The sequence below is a fragment of the Pithys albifrons genome, chromosome 19 (genome assembly GCF_047495875.1).
Source record: "Pithys albifrons albifrons isolate INPA30051 chromosome 19, PitAlb_v1, whole genome shotgun sequence".
Classification (NCBI taxonomy): Eukaryota; Metazoa; Chordata; class Aves; order Passeriformes; family Thamnophilidae; genus Pithys; species Pithys albifrons.
Window position 1 is genome coordinate 3,094,954 of NC_092476.1, and position 22,874 is coordinate 3,117,827.

The following is a 22,874-nucleotide window of genomic DNA, read 5'->3' on the forward strand; positions in this document are numbered from 1 at the left end:
CATCGGGAGCACCGCGGATCACTCGGAATCACGACATGCCGAGGGGCACCGGGACTCGCGAGGCATCAACCCACCTGGCTGTTAAATACACAGTTTGCACGGACATGAGTCACAGCTCGGGTTTCCAGGTGCCAGGCTGGATGTAAATCCTTTCTGAGAACTCCCTGGGAACACCGCGGGGACTCCAGCCCACGGTGACCCTGCCCAGCTGTTTCCTCTGGGTTTAACACCTGGAACCCAAGCAGGCTGAGCTGCTCCGAGCCCTGGAGCTGCCCACGGAGGGTTAGGGAGCAGGGCAGCCCTTTGTGCCCAGGGCAGGAGGGCACAGCCCCCGGGGTCACTGGGTGGCACCACAGAGAGCTCCACCAGCACCCACAGCAACAGTCAAACATCCTCATCCCAATCTGTTCTAAAGCAGAGAAATACAGATTGCATCCCTTGCCTACCCAGATACATTAAAGACAGGGCTGGATTCTCCTTCTTTTGTAGTAATTAAAGCCTAGTGATTATCCCACTCATCAAATACCAAGTCTAGACACACACTTTTCACTGCAATTCATAGCAAATCCACCCCTACTCCATTTCACGTGGATACACACACCTTACTCCACACATCCACCAGGCAGCCAGCTTTTACTAACTCCCAGCAAAGTCCCATTTCCATCCAGCAGGGGCTGGAGAGGGGCTGGAGCATGAGGGAGCAGAGCCTGGAGGGGCAGAGGGGGCTCCAACCCTGTCCAGGGGCTCCCATGCCTCCTGCCTCCCAAAAAACAAGTGATGGGAACCCAAGGGATTCGAGATGGTGGGAAAGAACAGAGTGACAGAATGGTTTGGGTTGGAAAGGACCATAAAGTTCATCTCCTTCCACCCCCCTGAAATGGGCAGGGACACCTTCCACTAGACCAGGTTGCTCCAGTTGGGAGCAACTGCTGCTGACAGCGAGAAAAAACAGAGTAAGACTTTTTTTCTCCCACCAGAGCAGACGAGGGACAGATCTAACTATCACCTTTCCTCCACCTCCTTCTCTCTAGGTCTAAAAGAAATCTCCTTGCTCTCAGCTACAAGATTCCCAGCTGCAGAGTCACTCCTGCTCCCAGACTCTCCCAGCCACGTTAAATACCCATTTCCATCTCTAAGGATAAGACCTCAGACACGCAGGGCCCTGGGGAGCTGCAGGTTCCACATTCTCCAGCCATCCCCATCCCAGCTTTCTGCTCCTCACCTCTATCCCCAGGCTATGAAGACAAAGGCAGAACAAGGCAGCGGCTGCTTTGGGATTTTTCCTTTGTCTTCACAGGTTTAGCCATTTAAAAACATGTAAATATGAAGGAAGGGTCAGTGATTCAACAGTGATTAAGTCTGAAATATTCCACTTAGTACCCATTAGACTTTGAAAACACCCATTATGTTCCCAGAGCATTCCCCAGAGCCCAGCCAAGCACTCCCCAGCTCCGGGGAAAGCAGCTTCCTTGGAAGGCTTGAGGTATCTTGTGAAAATACCGAGTTCATTTCAGTAGAGAGAAAAAGAAAAGCAAGAGACAATAAAAGAATTAATGTATTGTAGGTCCTTAATACCATTTCCCCAGAGAGAGGAAAAAACAACAAAGTCTAATGGAAATTTTCTATTCCCAAAACCATTTGCACTGTTATTGTCTGCAAGTAAAAGATGAAAATATAAAATCTCAGCAGCTCGACTTTCTGAAAACTGCAGGGCTGCCTACTTTGTTTTACTCTTGAAGAATAAAATTAAACTGCACCTGGGATGTGAAGTTTCCACCTTACAAAAATATCCAAACCCCTGCAGCAACCTTAAAGCCACAGGGCCTGAGCAGCTCATGCTAAAAGGGCTGAAGGACCCAAAGCTCATTGGATTTAGCACAGAACATCCTTCCATCCCTTTGGAAAAATCCAAGCTGGTATTTCAAATCCTGTGGATTTGAAACACTTTAGGAAACATGTAATTAAGCAATGTGGTTAAATAAAGGAGGCTGATTTAAGAGGGTAGTGCTATTCCTCACAAAAAGAAGGATCATTCCTTCATCTCTATTCACTCCCAGTTGAGCTCATGATGTTTAAACCTCTATTTCAGTTGCTCTTCAAGCAAGAAAAAGCAGAGAAAAAATAAGATTAATTCAGTAAATTACATTTTCTTCTTCTACTGGAAAGCTGCTGTTAAGTAGAGGAAGAGACAGTTGTGTTGTCTCAGAGGATCCATCCCCACCATCCACCCCACAAACACACCCTGGAGCTGGGGAAGCCCAAAGAGGTGCCACCACCTCACCTAAATCCCTTCTTTAATTCTGTTAAAGGAGGAAACAGCTGCCAGCAAGACATTTTATTCCACACTTTGGCAGCTACAATTCTATTAACCTCCAGAACAAGGAGGGACAGCGTGAATGCCAGTCCTCATCTATAATTAGGGAGGCCACGAGGGTCAGTGCCAGGGGGCACCTTCACTGTGGCACAGCTTGGCCAGAGCAGGGTCAGCACTTGCTGTGCCCACGCTGAAAATAAACTGACCTGGAGTGAAGCTGATGATTTCATTTCCCTGGTGAATGAGATACCTAATTATCAATAATTCATAGGCACAGACAGACGTGCAAGTGGCTTTGAGAACTGAAGTAGAAACTGAAGAAATGATTCTTGGAATAAGCAGCAGCAGAGAGAGGGAGAGCCAGAGAGGGAAGAGAAGGTGCACTTTGCATGCACTTTGGTGTCAAAAACCAATCTAATTTCAATGACATACGTGCCGGCCCCGGTGCCAGTTTAGCAGGGGGGCTTTCCCCGTGCCCTCTGCAGGTGGTATATGACAGGATGCTTGCCTGGGTGCAGCCCAGCTCTACCTATCCGGATGGACAACTCGCTGCTGTAGTCCAGGGGGTGGGCAGGGTCCTGCTTCTCTTTCGCGGCTCGTTGGTCGCAGCTCAAGGCCAGGGCAGCTTGGGAAGGGCCACTGAAACCCTGCAAGGCAAGAGACACAAGGTTTTTCCAGAAGAAAAGGGTTTTCCCACAGCCCTTCCTCTTGTCCTGATGAAAAGGAATCTAGGCTGGTGTCTCTGGATGTCTTCAAACCCACCTGGAGCTACAAAACTGGGAGGAAAATGGGTTTAGAAACACAACAGCAGAGCTGAGAGGAGGGAACGTGTCCCATGGCAGTGATGATGTCACTTGGTGTCACCAGGATGTCCACATGGCACCTGGAATGACCCCCAGGAACGTGGGCTTAGCTGTTGGATGGATGGATGGCAGCAGAACAAACCATCAACCACTGAACAGGCAGAGCTGGTAACGGGAGCCTCGCTGGGGAAGGTCACATGAAACAAAAATAAAGGTTAAAGATGAATAACTAAATTGTCTCCTCTCCCCTCATTTACATAATACAGTCTGACCAGGGCTATTAATACTAATCACATATTTGCTGTCTGCTCTCCACTGCAGTTCAGTCAGGGAGCTTTCACCTCCATTAACCCAGCAATTACAGGATGAGGAGCTCGTGTTTAAATCCCTCTGGGAGATGGGAGACCTCCCACCACACCTGCCCATGGGACACACCTGCAGCTCTGCACCTGAAATCTCCAACAGTGGCTGGGAGAAGAGGCAGAAATAAAGGAGTTTTCCAGCCAAACCTGGATGATGTGACACAGGGAGGGCACAGAGGAACTTCACATCACACCCTGACTTGGATAAGGCAGGAAGAGACTGAGAATTGAAGCTCAGAGGCTCATCCTGCTGCTGACACTTCTGCAGAGAGCTCTGCCTATACAAGAGTCACAGAGTTGTAGAATCATGGAATGGTTTGGGATGGCAGGGATCTTGGAAATCATCTCATTCCACCTCCTGCCATGGCAGGGACACCAGACCAGACTGCTCCAGTCTCTGTGGTGTGGCCCTTGTGAATTCTCTCTCCATCTTTCTTGTCTGGTCCTGCTAAAGCTAAATGAGTTTTCACCTCTGGAAAGCAAGTGGCATCCAGAAACACCAAAAACTTTCTGGAAAACACCAGCCTAAGGAGAAGCAAGGATGGGAATCCAAAGCTGCAGAAGAGTCAATTTTAAGTGCCCAGGAAGGACTTATGAGCATTTCCTGGGGCTCTGCAGCCACCTCAGACTTGGGAACTGCCAGGATTCCTGGAGCAGACAGCTCTCCTTCCACAAGGCTCCTACAGCATGTTGATAAACGAGCTACAACCACTGTGACAGCAGCTTTGTGGGCTTTACCACCACCAGACTCGTGGCTCTCCTCCAGCCCAAACACAGCTGCTCCTCAGCCAGGCCATGTCAGCACGGGCAGGGCAGAGAGCCCAGGGCACGGCCAGGACACAACAGCCCAGCCAGGGTGAAAGACACCACTTGGACAAGCAGGAGCAGGCAGGTGACACTCAGCCTGCCCCCTGTTACCATCCACACCAGCCCAGCGAGGTCCTGGTGAGGTCAGGACAGCTCATCTCGTGCTCTGCAGCCCTGCTGAGCAGCCAACCACGGATATTTTCCGTGCCACCACTCCCAGCACATCAAATACTTGTCAAAATGATACCCACAAACCCACTTGCACGGAAATGGAGGCAATCTCAGAGATATTTCAGATGGTTTTTGTAGGGTCAGGTCACCTCTCCCTGCTGACAGACACAAATATACGACACCAGCAATTTGTAAAAATATTAGTGACCTTCAGGAAAGCACACGATTGATTCCAACTGTGATTGCTCTGAGTCATCCCAGCCCGGGCCCTGCATGAGTCCCTTAATTAGAACGTGTCAGTGGGTTAAAAAAGCATTAGGAAGAGAAGAGGGAAGTCAACTCACATTAATTAGTTCGTGGCAGTAATTAGCGTTAACTGAAAGAACCACAGGGGTTGATTATTTCAAAAAGAGAGGCAATGAGATACTTGGACAGGAAGAATTTGGAGGAAAACTATTCTGGGATATGGGAGTCCCCACTGCACTTGTGGAGTGAAGTTATTGGATTGTCCTGGCCCTGTGTGGAAAAGCAAATGAGAAAAAAAAGGTGTCCTTTATATAGAAAACCAGGTATCTTTTTAGATAAAAAATGGGTATCCTTTCTGAGAAAAAGAACACAGGTATCCTTCTAGGTAAAGCAAAGATTCTGGATCACATCCCCTGCCCAGCAGCCTCTTGCACAAGTTTTAATTGATCTGAAGCCAATTTTAAAAAGAATTGAAGAGTAAGTGACACCTTTGAGAAACAATCTGCTCTTCTCCACCTGAGCAGTGAAGGGGAATAAATTAATAAAGAAACAGTGATGATAAAAGCTGATGGTCTGGTTTGGGGTGGGTCACTTGATCCCAGGTCTGGAGGTGCTGCTTGTCTGGGAAGGTCAAGGTTGCTGCTCTTCCCCTGCAGTACCTTAACCCAGCAAATGCCCTGAACAGGCTCTGCAAAGCCACAGGAAACAGAGACTCATCAACTGATGGCAGAAAGTACCACAAGGGGAAAGAGAAATAGCATAAATGTTACTGTTTCATTTAAATAAACTAAAAACTATTCCTAACTTGTCCAGGAGCAGACACACAGAGATAAGAGACAATAAGAAGCCACGGTTTGATGGTGCCCAGAGGCTTCTATTTCACACTTAATAAGACAGAAGCAGTGATGGCAGAGCAGGGACCAGAAAGGGACAGGAGAAAAAGGAAGAGAAGAGGGAGGGTCAGCCTTGCCACTCTTGGCTTTGCTGCTCCTGCACCGACCCAACACCAAAGGAACAGAGCAGCAACTTCCTGGCTTTTCTGAGGTGGATAAACAGATTTATGTTAAAAGCATGAAGTAGGAGTGGATAGGAAGAGAGTTCACTTGGTTATCAGAGAGCATCCATTAACATGTAAAACCAGCAGGCTGGGATTTTGTTATTAGAAACAACATATCAAGGGCTCGACGCTTCCGAGGGATCCAAATCCCTGTGCCAACCATGAATTCCTGTGCCAGCCACGGAGCTGAGGAACATGAAGTGATGGAGAGCACCCCCCACTCTCTCTCAGCACCCTTTGGCTTCATCCCTTGAGATTTTGGCCAGTCACATCATTCCCAAAGTCCCTGGAGCACCGAGGGACACAGAGGGACCAGGGTGCAGGAGGCAGAACCTCCACCTGCTCACGCCCCTCCAAAACCTCCTCATTCCAAACTATATTTATGTAATAATTTAAAAAAAAAAACCACCAGGCCTTCAGATGAAAATCCATCAGCCAACTCCACGTTCTCCCAGCACAACACCCACAAAACCCCACAGTGTATTCCACCTCTTCTTGGGGTAAAAAAGCATGGGTTTGGTTAATATTGCATGGTTTTGGTTAATGTTGACCTGGCACAAAGGGATGGGTTAAAGGAAGGAGCCAGCAGGCACAGATTTAAGTGGTCTTGGATTGCAGCTCCTCTCCATGGATCACCAGCAACCCCCCCACTCGAATTACTAAAATCAACAACTCAAGTGCACCCTTGAACACTCCCAGCAATAAAAGGCCCCTCTTGCTGCTGAGTGGGTGCAATCACATTTATGAGGAACAGCACCCAGGGGGCAGCTCTGGACACTCTCATAGCCATTAATGCCACTCCCACAGTGCCTGGCAGTCCCTGCACCCCAGCACAGCCCAGCCCAACTTCCCAGGTCTAACTGGGTCCCACCAGCAGCACCTTTTGATCAGAGAGATTCCCCCATAAATTGGGAATAAACCCTGGGACACAGACCACCATCACAGCTGGGAACTGGGGGAGGAAAGGTTCATCCATAGACTCAAATTCCAGTGTTTTCATGGCAGACCTGCCCCAGCAGCACCCGGTGAGCAGCTCCCATCAGGCTGAACCCTTTCCCATCCCACCAGAGCAGCAGCACAGCAGCAAGAGCCTTCCCTAATAACTCCAGCCAGGGAAGCTTAAGTGAATATTAGGGAAGCCTGGTATCAGTTTATCTGTAACTAATGTCACATTATTGCAAGCACATTTTATTCACTGCTAATTACCAGCCACTCAGATAACTCATAATTCCTGAAAATTGCAAACAGCAGCTTTAATCACCAGGCTCTGCCAAGAGGCTGCGAGGGCAGGAGGAATAAAATCACCTCCTTCTGTGGCACCAGAGTGTGGGCACATCCAGAGCATCCTGTGGGGTGACACTGGAGCTGCCCAAGCCTCAGGGGCTCCCCTGGGAGCTGCCAGAGATCCCTGGAAGTGCCAAAACATGCAGCACTGTCCTGAGCTGGCAGCACCCAGCACATCCAGTCTGGCACACCAGGAGGGAGAAAAATTCACCAAAAGTCACCCCAAAGCCTTAAATAACAGGAATGACAGGAAAGAATCTCACAGCCCTTCCAATCCAAGGATGTTGGGATACCCATTCCAGCCAGTCCAGCACTACTGGACCCCCAAGAGCATCATGCCAGGCAGCAGGAACTCGTCACTGGCACCACCAAGGCTCCAAAGGGAGAAAGGAACAGGCCAATCCATCTTTTTGGCCAAACAACATTCCTATAAAAAATAAACAATATGGATTTTTCTCCCTGGCACGTTTGGGGCTTTTCCCTTTCCAGGAGGGAGGCAAAACACAGCAGGGATGTTGCTGGCACCAGGGCTGGGAAGGCAGGAGGAGGGAACACTGGGGCAATTCCCAGGCTCCGGGGGAAACCCAGGAGAGGCTCCTTCCAGAATGTGGTATTTGACACAGCAGAAAGAAGGTCGTTTTCGTAACCTTTGCCGTGACAAAAACAAAAGCCCAGGAATGTTTTTCCTGCTTTTGCCATGGGACATGGCAAAAAAACAAACAACTTGTTCAACAAACAAACCCCATCTCTGCAACAGCAGGAGCCAAGTTTCCTGTCACCAACCTCCTGTCCCACAGGAACCTCAGAGAAACCTCAAGCACAACCAGCAAAATTCATTTTTCCATGGAATAAGTGCTCCAGGTGGAGTTTTGGAGCCCACAAGTGCTGCCCACAAAAACCAGTTAGGATGTATATCCACTCCCAGTTGTTTGCTGGGAGGGAACTTGCCTGCTACAGCCACAGCCAGATCCTAAGGGATATTTTCCCGTATTTTCCACACACCCCCACCTGGCCACGGGTGGCTCTCTCAGCAGGACATGGCAGAGAGGCTTGTGGCATCGAGTCAGCACTACAATATGAGCTTTTAATTGTTTGCAATAAACCTTTAAGCCTCAGATGGGATTAACAAGAGCTTTTTCTGCACACGCTTATTAAAGCCTGACGGAGACCAGTTCCACCTCTTCTCCCTCTCCCTGCCCCTTTCCCACTCTGTTTGTAGCGTGGCAACGTTGGTTTTTACAGTCCTTTATTCTGCCAGGCTTTCTGCCAGGGTAAGAGAAAAAGCAAACAAAACTTCAATCAACAGCTCATTCCCACCCAATATTCCAATCGCTGCAGAGTGAACTGATGGGAGAGGGTGAGCTGGGGATGTGGGAGCCCTGGAGGGGAGCACTGCAGGGTGAACTGATGGGAGAGGGTGAGCTGGGGATGTGGGAGCCCTGGAGGGGAGCACTGCAGGGTGAACTGATGGGAGAGGGTGAGCTGGGGATGTGGGAGCCCTGGAGGGGAGCACTGCAGGGTGAACTGATGGGAGAGGGTGAGCTGGGGATGTGGGAGCCCTGGAGGGGAGCACTGCAGGGTGCAGGGAGGGAGAGGGTGAGCTGGGGATGTGGGAGCCCTGGAGGGGAGCACTGCAGGGTGAACTGATGGGAGAGGGTGAGCTGGGGATGTGGGAGCCCTGGGGGGAGCACTGCAGGGTGCAGGGATGGGAGAGGGTGAGCTGGGGATGTGGGAGCCCTGGGAAGGAGCACTGCAGGGTGAATGGGTGGGAGAGGGTGAGCTGGGGATGTGGGAGCCCTGGGAGGGAGCACTGCAGGGTGCAGGGATGGGAGAGGGTGAGCTGGGGATGTGGGAGCCCTGAAGGGGAGCACTGCAGGGTGAATGGGTGGGAGAGGGTGAGCTGGGGATGTGGGAGCCCTGGGAAGGGAGCACTGCAGGGTGCAGGGATGGGAGAGGGTGACCTGGGGATGTGGGAGCCCTGGGAAGGAGCACTGCAGGGTGCAGGGATGGGAGAGGGTGAGCAGGGGATGTGGGAGCACTGGAGGGGAGCAGGAGGGCTCCTGGAGCTCGGGCAGGATGCAGCAGGGCTCGGGCAGTGATCCATCACCCCTCCAATGAAGAGCCACGCTGTGCCAGCACTGCCTAATTCCATTACACTAAAACACGACTTCCTCTGCACCCGCAATTACCCCGTGGACGTGCGCGAGGCCCCGGCAGAGGGTGGAGCAGCACCAGCCCCTTCTCCCATATCCCTCTGAGCATCCCAGCCCAGGGACATCTTGCCTGGGCTTTATCTCCTCCCAACATCTAGCACAGCCCATAATTACCAATACAGCACCAGAACCCACGGAGCCACAGCAGAGCCTCCAACACCTTCCCAAAGCACAGGGCAATAAATCCACAGGAGAGGCCCTTCATTCTCCTCAGCTACTGCAATTAATTCTTTAACTCATTACAGAAGAAAGGCATAACAAGGGACATGGCACTTCCTGACCACCACCATGGAGAAACAAAGCAACTTAGCATGAAATCATGGTTTGGTTTGGAAGGGACCTTAAAGCTCATCTTGTTCCACCATGGGCACACCTTCCACTAGACCAGGTTGCTCCAAGCCCCATCCAACCTACCTTGGACACTTCCAGGGGTAAATTCCTTTCCTCTGTGAGCCTTTCCAAGCCTGAGACTCCAAGAGGAGACTCATCCAGGCAGTGTTTCAGCCACGTTAGCTCCAAAGCCTGGGGCCAGCAGGTTAAAGTCACATCCCTTCCACCACCTCGGTGGTAATGAGAGCACGATGGGGGAGACAGGACAACACACCATGGAGATTTTCACACCCCAAATGTGGCACAGCCCTGGAGGATGCAGAGAGGCCACTCCACAGCCCTGGAGGATGCAGAGAGGCCACTCCACAGCCCTGGAGGATGCAGAGAGGCCACTCCACAGCCCTGGAGGACGCAGAGAGGCCACCCCACAGCCCTGGAGGACGCAGAGAGGCCACCCCACAGCCCTGGAGGACGCAGAGAGGCCACCCCACAGCCCTGGAGGACGCAGAGAGGCCACCCCACAGCCCTGGAGGACGCAGAGAGGCCACCCCACAGCCCTGGAGGACGCAGAGAGGCCACCCCACAGCCCTGGAGGACGCAGAGAGGCCACCCCACAGCCCTGGAGGACGCAGAGAGGCCATTCCAAGGCCACATACCCCAAGCATCAAGAGGGTGCAAAGGCAGACACACAACAGGGTCCCAGTGCCAGTGGAAGAGCCTCATCCAGCTCGAGCTGAGGAACAAATGAGCCATTTTTCGCCCCAATCTCCCAGCAGGATGTTCCTCTCCACCAGCTCCACAGCCCATTAATAAGGCACAATGTCCCACTGGATTAAGAGCAAATGTTTTTTACACCACTCACCATCAGCCACCAGCCCAGGGGGCACCGAGCATCGCCCAGCAGCCCCTCACCCAGGGGACTGTTCACCACGGGCATTGCCCTCCCTGGGGCACACGCACACAGGAGGCACAGAACTGCCTCTTTCCAGCTGCCTTGGCAGCAGGCAGCAATGCCAAGGCAGTGTGGGTGAGTCAGAGCTCACCCTGGCAGGGAGCTGGAGCTGTGCTGCAGTTCCAGGCCTGCGTGGAGAGATTTTCCACCATCCTCACAGACACATCTTCCTCTCCCTGACATCCCCCCAGCCAATTGCAGAACCCCTCTTGTTGCTGCTCTGTCATGTTAATGACAGGTTTCCTTTTCACAGGGGAGGCATTAATTTGGGGTTATGCTGTGAGCAAATTCAAAGGCAGATTTTGAGATCAAAGAACAGCTGAGGAACCTTTTGCAGCACTCGGCGTGGCCCTGGATAAACAGGGAAGGGCTCAGGAGTTCAGAGGGAGAGTATGGATGCTACAAGAGTGAGTCTCAGGGGTGATCCCACCTTGGGGCAGTCACCTCTATGCCAAAAATCAGCATCACAACCACAGGAAAGGGAGGCAGAGGACTCCTGATTCCTCCTGGATTCAGGCAGGGTGTGGAGCATCACAGCAGCAAGAAGAGCATTTCAAGTTTCTTAATCCATCCCCTTTCAGAACCCACCAACCTGAAGCACGTGAGCAACCCTGGAGCACTCCAAGCACCCACATCCCCTCCTGTTCCTGTTCCCAGGATCAAAGCCCAACCCCCCCAGCTCCCCCCTCCCGGCAGGGATTGCAGAGCCAGAAGGTCTCCCCTGAGCCTCCTTTGCTCCAGGCTGAGCCCCCCCAGCCCCTTCAAGAGTTCTCCAGCCCCTTCCCAGCTCCGTTCCCTTCCCTGGATACTCCTCTGGAACCCCCTGACAGCCACACATCCCTCCCCACAGCCCCAGCCAGGCTCCTCTGGCAGCTCTGGGATTGATCCAGTGCTCCAGTATGCTCTTCCTTTTGGAAAACTTTCCTCTTTCACAATTCTGAGCCAGGCCCAAACAGTAATTGAAAATCTCTCAGCAAAGGCTGAGCCAGGAGGAAAGAAAGTCCCAGGATCCATTACCAGCCTTATCAGCCATACCTGCTCCAGGGGGAAAGAGGGGCTTATCACAGGCACCTAATGGAAAAGGGAATGATGGAGAAAGGTGTACCCAGTGCAGGCACTCATGGAATGAAGAATTAAGCCAGGTTTTCTCAGTCCCTGCTTTTCTCCAGCAGGATTTTTTCACCCCATACCATCAAACCACACCAGATCTCATCTCTGTCAGAACTTAGTGATCCATAAACCTAATGAGGGTGGGAGGGAACTTAACCCTGACCTGGATTTGAAGCAGCTCTGCTCTGCAGCTCGAGCTTTGGGGCTTCAGAAATCATGTTTTTATGAAATGCTTAATGCATAATGAGGAGGAATTATAATTAAGAGCAGCTGACAAATTGCGCTCTGGAAGTAAATAACCCTTTTTACCTTCATTAATAAAATGAAATGCTTTGCAAAAAATTAGCATAATTGCAATATTGTGGGGGTTTTGGCAAATAATGTCAATCTATCCAGAAACAACTGGATTCCAAGCACTAAACCTACTGGGGGTAGAGAGGGATGGGAAGCACCCAGGTTTTCCACAGATCATATGGATAAACACACTGAAAAGGACCTTTTGGGGTTTCTGAATCTTTCAGAGGGTCCCATGGGTGGGCTTTGTGGTCATCACTAGAGATTTTCATGTCTGAAATCCTGCCTGGGTCAGGACCCAGGGAGCAATCCCACACAGATCCATAACCTTCCACAGCTGCCCTCAGGGAAGAATGGGTTGGGTTTAGCTGATAAGATAATAAAACCCATGCCCAGGTACTCTTATTTATTCAGAGCCAGAAGGGAAGGATGTTTCCCACTGGAAGGCTTTGCTACATTCCCTGATGAGGCTCCCAAAAAACCAAAGTCTCCCTTCCTTAGTCATCAGAGCCAATCCTTCCTCCCTCCCAGAGCCAGTGGAAAAGGGCCAGGACAACAAAAAACAACACCAGGGCTGCTGTTTATTTTGCCCTAAGCAAAGGAAATCAGAGCAAAGCAGGAATGCACGAGCCAGGCTGTGGCTCACAAAGGATCCTCTGGTCCATCCTCACCCCTCCACGAGGCAAAGGCTCAATTCCTGCAGCAGCATTTCAGTCCCACACTCAAAAACTTAATAAACCAGAAAATACACATTCCCCCCACCCACCCCGGGCATGTCCCTTGGCTGAAAATCCTCCACCTACTCCGGCAATGAGGATGTGCAGCTAATTAACTTCCTGGGAGTCACAGATGAGCAGGAAAAAGCACATTGAAATGGGAATTTGTGATGGGCATGTCTCTGAGGAATTAGCAAATTGCATAAGAGGAATCTTTATTCCGATTGTAAATTAACACCAGCGACAAGACTCGGCATGTTTTTACTGCCTGGTGAAATGATTAACCCGTCAAGCCCAGCCCTGTGCAGAGCAGGGGGGGACAAATATTAAAAGCTTTCCATCTTTGCCAGGTGGAAGCACATTCAGGAGGACCATGGGCACCTTCCAGCTGCACCCACAGCATCAACAACTGCTCTGCCTTATCCCACCAAGGGAATCCCAGAATCCCTGAGGTTGGAAAAGCCCTCCCAGCCCACAGAGCCCACCTTGTGCCCATTCCCCACCTTGTCCCCCAGCCCAGAGCATTGACTGCCATGTCCTGTCCTTCCTCAGACACCTCCAGGGGATGGGGACTCCAAACCTCCCTGGGCAGCCCCTTCCAGTTCCTGACCACCCTTTCCACAAAGAAATTCTTCTTGAAATGTATATAAGTGCCAGGAATCACTACCTAGTGCCCCCTTCCCCCCTAAAAGATGCTCCACGTGGCCTAATCCAATGGTGGTTTAGCCCTGAGAAAAAAATTACAACTTTAAACAACATGCAACTACACCTGCAGGTGGGATGGTCCTTCCCCTCCTCCTGCAGCTTCATCCACACACTAGTCCCAGTTTTCCCTCCAAATAAGCAACTTGCACGGGTTTAGAAAGCAAACTATCCATCCTCCAGGCACATTCCAAGCCAGACAACATCATTAGACACAAGAGTGTCTTTGGATATTTATTTATCAAGTTCCAAACCCTTCCCAAGAGTTCTCACCAAAAATAGCCTAAAATTTACTGCACAAAATGCCCAGTCCCAGACTTAATTCCCAAAAAGCCTTCAAGCCTCAATTTGCACAACCAGAAAAGGGCAGGAGCACAAGGCAAGTATGTCTGGGGAGGGCTGAGGTGACTCAGTCTCCTACCATGACCATCCTCACACCTGCTCCTCTCTCATCCATCCCACGTGCAGATCCTCACCCTGCTCAGGGAAACCTCTTGAGCAGCAGCAAACCAGAGCCCCAGATATTTTAAGAACAGGTATGAAACACAAGTCCTGGAGCCCAGACAGGGTTTTTGGCTATATTGGTTCCATAGGATGAGGGGTCAGCAGCAGCACCTACAGGGCAAACACCAGCCCAGGTGAAAGGCTTTTAAAAGGCACTTTAGTTACTATTTGCTTAAATCAAAGGAATGGGTTGCCCATCACATGTGGCTTTATTGATTTATTTTGTACTCAAGATCAAAAAAACCCACAAAATCCTGTATCCAGCTGAGAAGAAAAAAAAAATAAAGCCAATAGAGATGGTCTTTCCAGGTCGGAATTACAGCCCTGGCTCCCCATCCTCCCACCCCAATCATCTTTTACACCACAAGTATTGGCAGGCTCCTGGTTATAGCTGAGTAATGGCCCATCAGCTCTTTCCCTGGATTATATATTAACTCCTGGTTCTCCTGCAATATCTGCCCTTCTCTGTCTCCTCGAGCAGCTCCCAGGGAGACTCCAAGGCTGCTGCAGACCCCCCACCCCAGCACCCTCTGGCTGTGCTGAGCTCTGCCCACACCCCCACCACACTGGGAGTGACAGAGCTGCTTTCCATGTGCAGACAGATGTTTCTGAGGAAAATGAAGCCTAGAGGTAGAGGAGATGAGGCTGATTAAGCCCCATTATCCTATTTAGTGTAATGATCACAGAGCCCACGTCACTCAGCGGAAAGAACAAGGCACTTAGAGGAGCAGCAAGCAGGAGTCGTGCAGCACTTGAGGGACTCACCAGCTCCCAATACCAAGAACAGCTGGATTTCTCCCTCTCCCTGCTCATGGCACCTTCCCAATCCCACCAGCATCACACCTGTGAATTCCCATTCACTTGCAGGAGCAGTTAAGGGCTTTGACCTGGAAAAAGCAGGAACCCTTCAAGCACAGGTGCTCCACTAGCACCCCCAGGCAAAGCCCACCCAAATACCACTCACAGGGGCTTGGAAACACTCTTGGGAACTCCACAGCCTGCAGCACCACCCAGAGAGGCCTTGGGGATCCAGCAGCTCCAAGAAAAAGGCAACTCACATGGAACCATAAAGTTATTTAGGCTGGAAAAGCCCTATAAAATCATCAAGTCCAACTCTTAATGCAGCACTGCCAAGGCCACCACTAACCCATGTCCCCAAGTGCCACATCTGTGTCTGTTAAACCCCTCCAGGGATGGGGACTCCACCACTGCTGGGCAGCCTGTGCCAGTTCTGGATGCAATGCTTCCAATTTTCACACGTATGTGAAAAGCCAGGAGTAAAAGCAGCCAGGGACTGTCTGAAAGGCAGATCCAGGGCTGGAGCATCCTCTGGATTCTTGAGGGATTCCTCCAGGGAGGGGGAGACCAGAGCAAGGAACACATCACAAAAACCCAATAAAACACGCCACTCTGAACAAACCTAGCAAAGTCAGCAGAGCTGCAAGACAGATTTGAAGGATGAGAATAATAACACTTCATTCCAGCATTCTTATGCCTTGCAGTAGACCCAAAATAGCTCCTCAGCCACCAGGGACCTGCTGCACTGAGCGGAATTTTTAAGTAAACTTTCCCTCAAAGGCTTTGGGTCTTGGCATCAAAGACCCTGAGACCCAGTGCTTTTCAGTAAAGGCAGCAGTGCCACATACACCTCCCTCCCCTACCCCTCTCCATCCAGAAACCTCCTCAAACACCAGCTGAAAGCCAAGTCCTGCTTTAAAAAGCAGATGCAAGGTTAAACTAAAGGTTCCATGCAAGGAGATAGTTGGCAAAATATTGGAGAGCCCCCTTTTTTCAAACTCCTGGGGTCTGTTCCTGCCATGGTCCTGCTCTCCAAGCACTCCCAAATGCCCTGTTGTGGTTTGCCATCCTCCACCAGCCCAGCTGAGTGCCCAGACCAGCATCTCCTCCTCCTCCAGCTGAGCCAAAGAATGAACAAACATGTTAAAGGCTTCACACAGGGAAACAGGGAAAGATAAAGATGTAATAGATTAGATCTGCCTTTTGTAAGGAATTTAATGACTCCAGCTGTTCAGCATCATTAACCAGTTTGTCTTGGAGGTTTAACCCTCCTGCTGCCACTGAGCAAACACAGGGATACCCCAGCTCCAGTGGGGCTGAGGCAGGAGCAGGGCTGGGCTGATAAAAGGTCATTAAAAGCTTTTACTACCTATTGCTATCCAGCAAACTAGTCCTGGAGCAGTGCCAGGCAAGGAGAGAGCTCTCTGTGCAAAGAGCAGCAGCTAAAAACAGATCCCTCATCCTGCCCTCCCAGGGACAGAGTGCCCCAGTCTCACCAGCATCCTCTCCCCACCCATTCTAGGGAGAAAAACAACCCTGAGACTTTAACTGATTTGTTAAAGATTCGTTGAAAGTGCAGTGGCTTAACCCTTGTCTGAACAGCTCTGGCTTCCAGGAAAGAAGTGCCAGTGAAGGGAGATGGATCTTGAGCCAAATTCCCCTCCCAGCACAGCCCAAGGATGGCTCAAGACTGACCAGGCACTTGCTTTTCATTTCAACACATGTCAGCTTTAACCTCTACCCATGTTCCTTCCACATCATCCCTCAACTCTGCCAAGCCTCTGGGTGCCTTGTCCTCCCTGAAGCCTCTCAAAAGTCCCATCCCTGCCCATTGCACAGTCCCTGCCCAGCCTCAGGAGCCACCCCCTCTGCCTCTGGGCAGGGAACACAGAGCCCACCCTCCTCTGCCAGCCCTCCTGACCCTGCCCCAGTAATCCAGGGAAGGACAAGCAGCACTTTGCATTTGCACACACCCTGAGGTGGGCACTGCCCATTATCCATCAGGAGAGACATCCCCAGGCAGGGACACCCCCCCTTTTCCAGGAAGGCAAGCACACTGGCAGCAGCACCAGCCTTGGCATATAAACCCTTGGGTTCCACAGTAGCCATGGGGTGTGAACCCTCCCCAGGCCCCACACCGGCCCAAGTACCAGCCACCAGAATTCCCACGGGACATGTGTGTGGTGGCACGTGCTGCCCACATGGAGCAAACGGCTGTGTCGAGCCAGAGGAGACAACTCCACTCTCATCGACATTTAGACTGGATTTCAAGATATATTGTGTATTTTATACATGTGCATTCCACACGAGGCCACCCCCTCACTGCCCATCCTGGTCACTGCTCCATCCTGCTCTTCACAGCACAAGGATGTCACTCCCAAGACTCCCATTTCAACACACAATGGAGAACATCAGCCAGCAGGAAGAAGTGGGTTTGTGGTGCAACTGTTTCTCCATCCTGTTGAGAAACAACAGCCCAAGGCAGCTGATGAAACACACCCCAGGCTCCATCCACGAGGGTCACACTGGTGAGACATGTCTGGTTACAGAGGGCAGAGGAAAAGGCAAAGTTTGGGGACAAACAGCTTCCAAGGGCTCCAGTGGCTGCTCCTGGCCCCCCACTGAATCCTAAAAAGAGCTTCGGAGCCCCAGAGAGCCAGGACATGGGCAGGAGGAGAGCACAGAGAGGGAACCAAGCTCTGAGCCATCAGACACCACTGGCCTTTCATTCACTGGTTCTTTAATGCATCCATTTGCACTGGAAGCCACACACCATAATATCCAGCAATTTTCCTCATAGCTGAGGATGCATCTGACTGTACCTGTTACCCTGTTCGGAGAGGCTCCAAAGGCAAGGGAGGGGGAAAGGCTGATGCTCCAGGCTCCCCTGGACCTGCTCTTTGAATAGAAAACCTCACACTCCTTCCTCATAGCCACAGACAACCCCCCCCTTCCCCTAAAGTAAATATAACATTTAAAAATCTCTTTGGAAATTTTTGGAAATCTCTCCACTGACTGTGCCATTCTTGTGTTTTCAGCTGTAGAAATCCAACAGCCTCCCATTTATTTAATTTTTTAATAACACTCTTCAACACGAGGCTGCTTCATTCGATTTTGCAATGCTTGGAGGGTTGGCAGCTCTGCAAATTAAGCCCCTGGGCTGAGACACAAGGTCACACCTGAGCTGTTTGCAGAGTGTTGCCAGTGAAAAGAACAAAAGCAGAAGCGTGAAGGGGGAAAAAAAAAAAGGAAGATTAAAAAAAAAAAAAAGCTTGTGCAGACAGCCTAGAGCTGCATCCAGCACTGCCAGAGCCAGCCAGGGCTCGGGGAAATCACACTTTCATTACAGCTGGGAGAGAAATCCATCTGTATCCAGGTTCCATCTGCTTTTCCCTGCAGCTGAAGGCAGAGCAGGAGCCCCCAGCCCAGGAACTGCCTCTTACCAGCACTGGGATGAGCAGGTCGGCCACAAACACGAACGCTGCCCCCAGGGCAAAGCCCACGGCCACGGGGAGGAAGGAGAAGGCTCCGAAGCTGCCGGACTCCTCGGCCATCTCGATGGCTGGGGCCAGCAGGGACCAGTAGGAAGCAGCCAGCATGACCTGGGGACAGAAGGGGACAAGTGAGAACCTGGGGGACCGAAGGGAGAGGTGAGAACCTGGGGGACAGAAGGGAGAGGTGAGAACCTGGGGGACAGAAGGGAGAGGTGAGAACCTGGGGGACAGAAGGGAGAGGTGAGAACCTGGGGGACAGAAGGGAGAGGTGAGAACCCCACAGGCTCCGTTGCTGAGGGGATCCAATCCTGGCTGCAGCCAGACTGTCACCTCTGCCATCAGCCCATCCTGTGGCCAAGGACACCCCTGGGCTCACCCCCACGAGGTGCATGCCCAGGACATCCCAGCAGAGCCACAGGACAGACCAGTGAAGGGTGGAAAAGAGGTGTCCCCCCATTTCACCACCGGTGTTTTCCATGGCAGCAAACGAACGACACGAGCTCATTAGGGTGATTTTCCGTGGGGTTAGCACAGCCCTGACAGCCCTTTAAACAGGAATGGCAGCAGGATGGGAGCAGGAAAAGGTCCTCCCCTCGGGTGGTTTGCAGGGACAGAAGTGGGTTCATGACTCTGCCAAAGCCCAAACCAAATCCCTGCTCCCCCAGCTCTGGGCTCCTCCACACAGTGGGACAGGAGGAAGGAATCACAGCATTGGTGTCCCCAGAAACAGAATAAACCTGGGATAACACCTGGAGCCAAAGAGCCACCTCCAAGCCAGCTGAGGGCACACTCATTTCCTACACTGATTTACCTGCCCAGGTCCCCACCTTGTAACCCCAGACCAAGGTGAGGGCAGCACAAGGCACAGCCCAATATTTGGGTGTCTCCTGTCCCAGCATCCAAGCCAGAGGGTCCAGGGTGGGAGGAAGACAAACTCCCACCCCCAACAGCAACACCCCAGCTCCCAGCACAGCCAAAGTCCTACTGCAGTATTTGACCTACAAAATTAGCACCAGGAAAATAAACCTTGCCAGTAGCAGAGTCCTTGCTTAAGGCTGAGCAGGGTAGGGGAAGAAACACAAAAGACCACAGAAAAGCAGAATTTGGGACCTGTGAGGATCTCCAGCCCAGCCCTGCTCAGAACTGCTTGCTCAGTGTCACACAGTGTAGAGAACAAAGCACCAGTTTCACAAGCTTCTACTAAAGAACACAACATTAATATGCATTTTATCACCTTATCTCTCTTCTCCTCTAATTAAAAAGTCATCAGCACAACACCCTCCACAGCAGCCCTGGCCCCAGTTCCTCTCCCTGCAGCTGTTCAGCTCTGCAGAAGGAAGCAAATCAATGAGACAAGCACTGATGGGCTCAAAGATCCATCGGGATCTGGGTCAGGTTTTAGAAAGAGGTTTGTGCAAGGGCAGGGACACGATGGCACCCAGGCCCTGTGGTGGGCAGTCAGGGCCCGTGTTCCTCAGGGTGGACAAGGCAATGCCCCCAGCTCTCTCCCAGCCCTGCAGGAAAACACATCAGTGGGAAGATTCCAGCAGAGAAAGGGGTGGAGGACCAGGATCCAGTGGGAACAGACAGAGTGATCCTGGAGACAGAACAGGAGGGGTGCTGGGAGGAAAAGTGATACCACCTGTCCCTCCAGGAACCCCCCAGGACCCCATGGATTCCCACATTCAGGATGCTCAGAATCCTGGAATGGTTTGGGGGTTGAAGTGACCAAAAGGATCATCCAGTCCCACCCCTGCCATGGGACACCTCCCACCAGCCCACGTTGCTCCAAGCCCTGTCCAACCTCGCCTTGGACACTTCCAGGGGTGGGGCAGCCACAGCTTCTCTGGGCAACCTGTGCCAGGGGCTGTCCACCCTCACAGGCAGGAATTTCTTCCCAATTTCCAATCTAAACCTCCTCTCTTCCAGTTCAAAGCCATCGAAGAGGTGCTGCTCAGCCCTCACAGCACGAGAACTCGCCCCTGAAGAGGAGAAGGTAACAAACTATTACATCTTAAATCACTCCTGAGAAGGAATGAGCTGCCAATTGCTGCAGACACCAGTCCCTGAGGGATTGTGTAAATCTCAGCTCGCTGTGAGTAAGAAGAACGCAGGTTGTCATGTCAGGCTTAAGTAAGGCTGTCAAACTTCATATTTCAAATGCCACCTCCTTTAAAAAACAACCACACACCCCAACGTGGAAACACAAGCAACAGGGAAAGGCTTTGCAGAATTATATTGTCATCTCATGTTAAGATATCATTTCCCCATGGAAAACAGAGCCCTGACAGTGCTCAGCCTCCAGATCCCGTCAGCACCCGAGTCAGCAGCAGAGCTCCCACCAGCCCTGCTGTGCTCAGGATGGGGATGACAGAGCCCTGAGCCATCCCAACCTGCTGGGGAAGGAAAAGGGATCTATTCTTATTTTATGCAGAGAAACCCCTTAACCCCACTTGGTGGGGGAGCTGGAAGTTGGTGTCCTTCAACAGCCAGAAGGGACAATGCCCCAGTGCCTCCTCCCTCAGCCCATCCCTGAACTCAGGCTGGGATTTGGGGGCTTGGGGCTGCCCAGAGCAGCCCAGCTCCTGCCCACCAGCTCCTGCCCACCCAGTTCAGCATCAGAGCTGGCACTCAGCACACCAGTTCAGCAGCAACTCTTACCAGATGATGCCCAGGAACTAACAAAAGGATTTCTGCCAACAATCTGATTTCAGCAACAAATTCAATCTGAAATCTCTGTAATTGTCCAGCAACAGAAACCCCAGTGTCTCCAAGCCAGCTGGTGCCAAAGGCAGGAATAAAACAGAAAAAGCCCCCTGGGCTCTCCTTGGATCAGTAAAACACTTGGAGTCACTTGGGCAGAGGGGAGAATTTTCCACACCAAGCCTTCCCCTGACAGCAGTGCCAGTGAGACAGGGAGCAGGGGACAAGCTGGCTGGCACGGGGACACACACCTCCTGCCAAACTGGATCTGGGCATTGGCACAGACTTTGTGCTCCAAAACCAGGATATAACAATGCTGCCAATCCATCAGCTCTTGGAAAAACATGTGGAGGCTGGTGGGGGAGGAGAAACACGCAGGAAGAAGCATCACCAGGTTGTGGGGAGCTCAAACACTTCTTTGGGATGTGTCAGTGGAACAGGAGACAAACCCAGGATCAAAAAAAAACATGGAATGACTGAATCCAGAAGTGTGTCCTCATGCTCATGGGAATGCCCTAAAACACAGCAGGATTTAACCACACTGCACCCAACACCTCTGCCAGGGCTGGAGGAGAGAGCATGTGGGCACCAGCATCTCCTTCCACAGGGACTCAATGCAGGCATCCCCAAAATTCTGGGGATGCCAACACTCCTCCCCACCCAAACTACAGACCCAGCACAACCCCAGTAGCTTTGAAGCCACACAAGAGCTTTCTTCTGCAAAAACAGCATAAACAGGGCACTGACCTTCATCCCCAACCACACCTGGCCCTGTTGGACCTCAGGGTGAGGGGGGCCTTGAACATCCATGCCTGGTACCACATTCTGGGCTCAAGTCAAAGCCCCCATTAAAGCAGCAAGGCTTGGCCACACTCCTGCGTGGCCACTGGGCAGCAGAAAACCCAGGAGAAGGAGATCCCCTTGGCAGGGTGGGAAAGGCAAGTGGAGGCTGAGACTGACACTTTCCCTGCCATTCTTTCACTTGACTTCATTAAGGCTCCAACAAGGACCAGCCCCAGCAGAGCTGTGTGAATTCCTGATGCTGTTTTAAGCAGCACTGAAAGGGAATATTCGATCCCAGCTGTGCCTGGTGCGGGTTGAGGAGCGTGGCTGGATGATTTTCTGCTTCATCTGGGACAGAAGAAATCAAAGTACAGCCCAGCAAGAAAAACAGCCATGTGAGGCTGCAGGGAAGGAGGGCTGCAAGTGTTTGTTCATGATGTCTGTGCCCAGCACTTCCAGCATAGCAGGGAACAGCTGAAAAAACCCATCTTATTTAAGATTATCAAGATTTAAGAGAAAAGGCAGAATTCCACATCAGATGCCCCAGCAGCAAAGCCTTGTCTCTATGGAAACACAACACCTCGGAGGCTTCCACATGCAAAACCCTCAGTTATCTGTGAGTTCCAGAGAGGGAACTGAGGCAGAGAGAAGCCAAATCCTCCGGCCCCAGAGCGGTGCTGGCATGGGCCCAGCTCCTCCACACCACAGTGAGCAGCTGCACAGGTCCCTCCACCTGAGATGGCACCTGTGCCACCAGACATGGGCAGCCTGAGCTGTGCTTTGCCATCAAGGTGCTCCCAGTTACACACAGGGGCCCTCCCAGTGCACCCCAGCTCACAGCACAGCAATTTGACCACATGCCCAGGTTTATCCAGGCCCTCCCAGATCAGAGGGAGCACCTGCAGTGAAGGCAGTGCCAGGACACAGCTTTCTGTGTCCCAAAGTGACATTCTGCATCCCAGACCATCCTCCTCAAGGTCACCTGGACATCCCTGTCCCAAATCCTCCTCCTGGCTCAGCAGTGATAAAGAAGTTTTTAATTAATTCTGGTTTAATATCACCTTGCAGCTCCCAGGACACAAGTAGGGAAATGATCACCAAGAGGGTGGAGAACCATCCATTATAAACTGTTTCTCCAGCAACCCTGGTCTTGGAGAGCATCATGGATGCTCCTGGAACCCAGATGATTATCAGGAATCCTGAGTTAAGCACAGCAAGGTTAGAAGCAACA

General features: G+C 51.6%; 1 protein-coding gene across 2 annotated transcripts in view; it reads right to left on the reverse strand.

The window, feature by feature from the left end:
• SLC39A11 (solute carrier family 39 member 11) overlaps positions 1–22,874 on the reverse strand; it is an 82,986-nt gene that overhangs the window by 55,386 nt on the left and 4,726 nt on the right. The window contains exons 4-5 of one of the 2 annotated variants that reach the window (XM_071573773.1): positions 18,107–18,265; positions 2,844–2,961 (exon numbers count right to left, since the gene is read on the reverse strand). In XM_071573773.1, the coding sequence (XP_071429874.1) occupies positions 2,844–2,961; positions 18,107–18,265 (277 nt within the window). Of the gene's footprint in view, positions 1–2,822; positions 2,962–18,106; positions 18,266–22,874 lie in introns of both variants that reach the window. The other variant, XM_071573772.1, reaches the window with a different exon arrangement.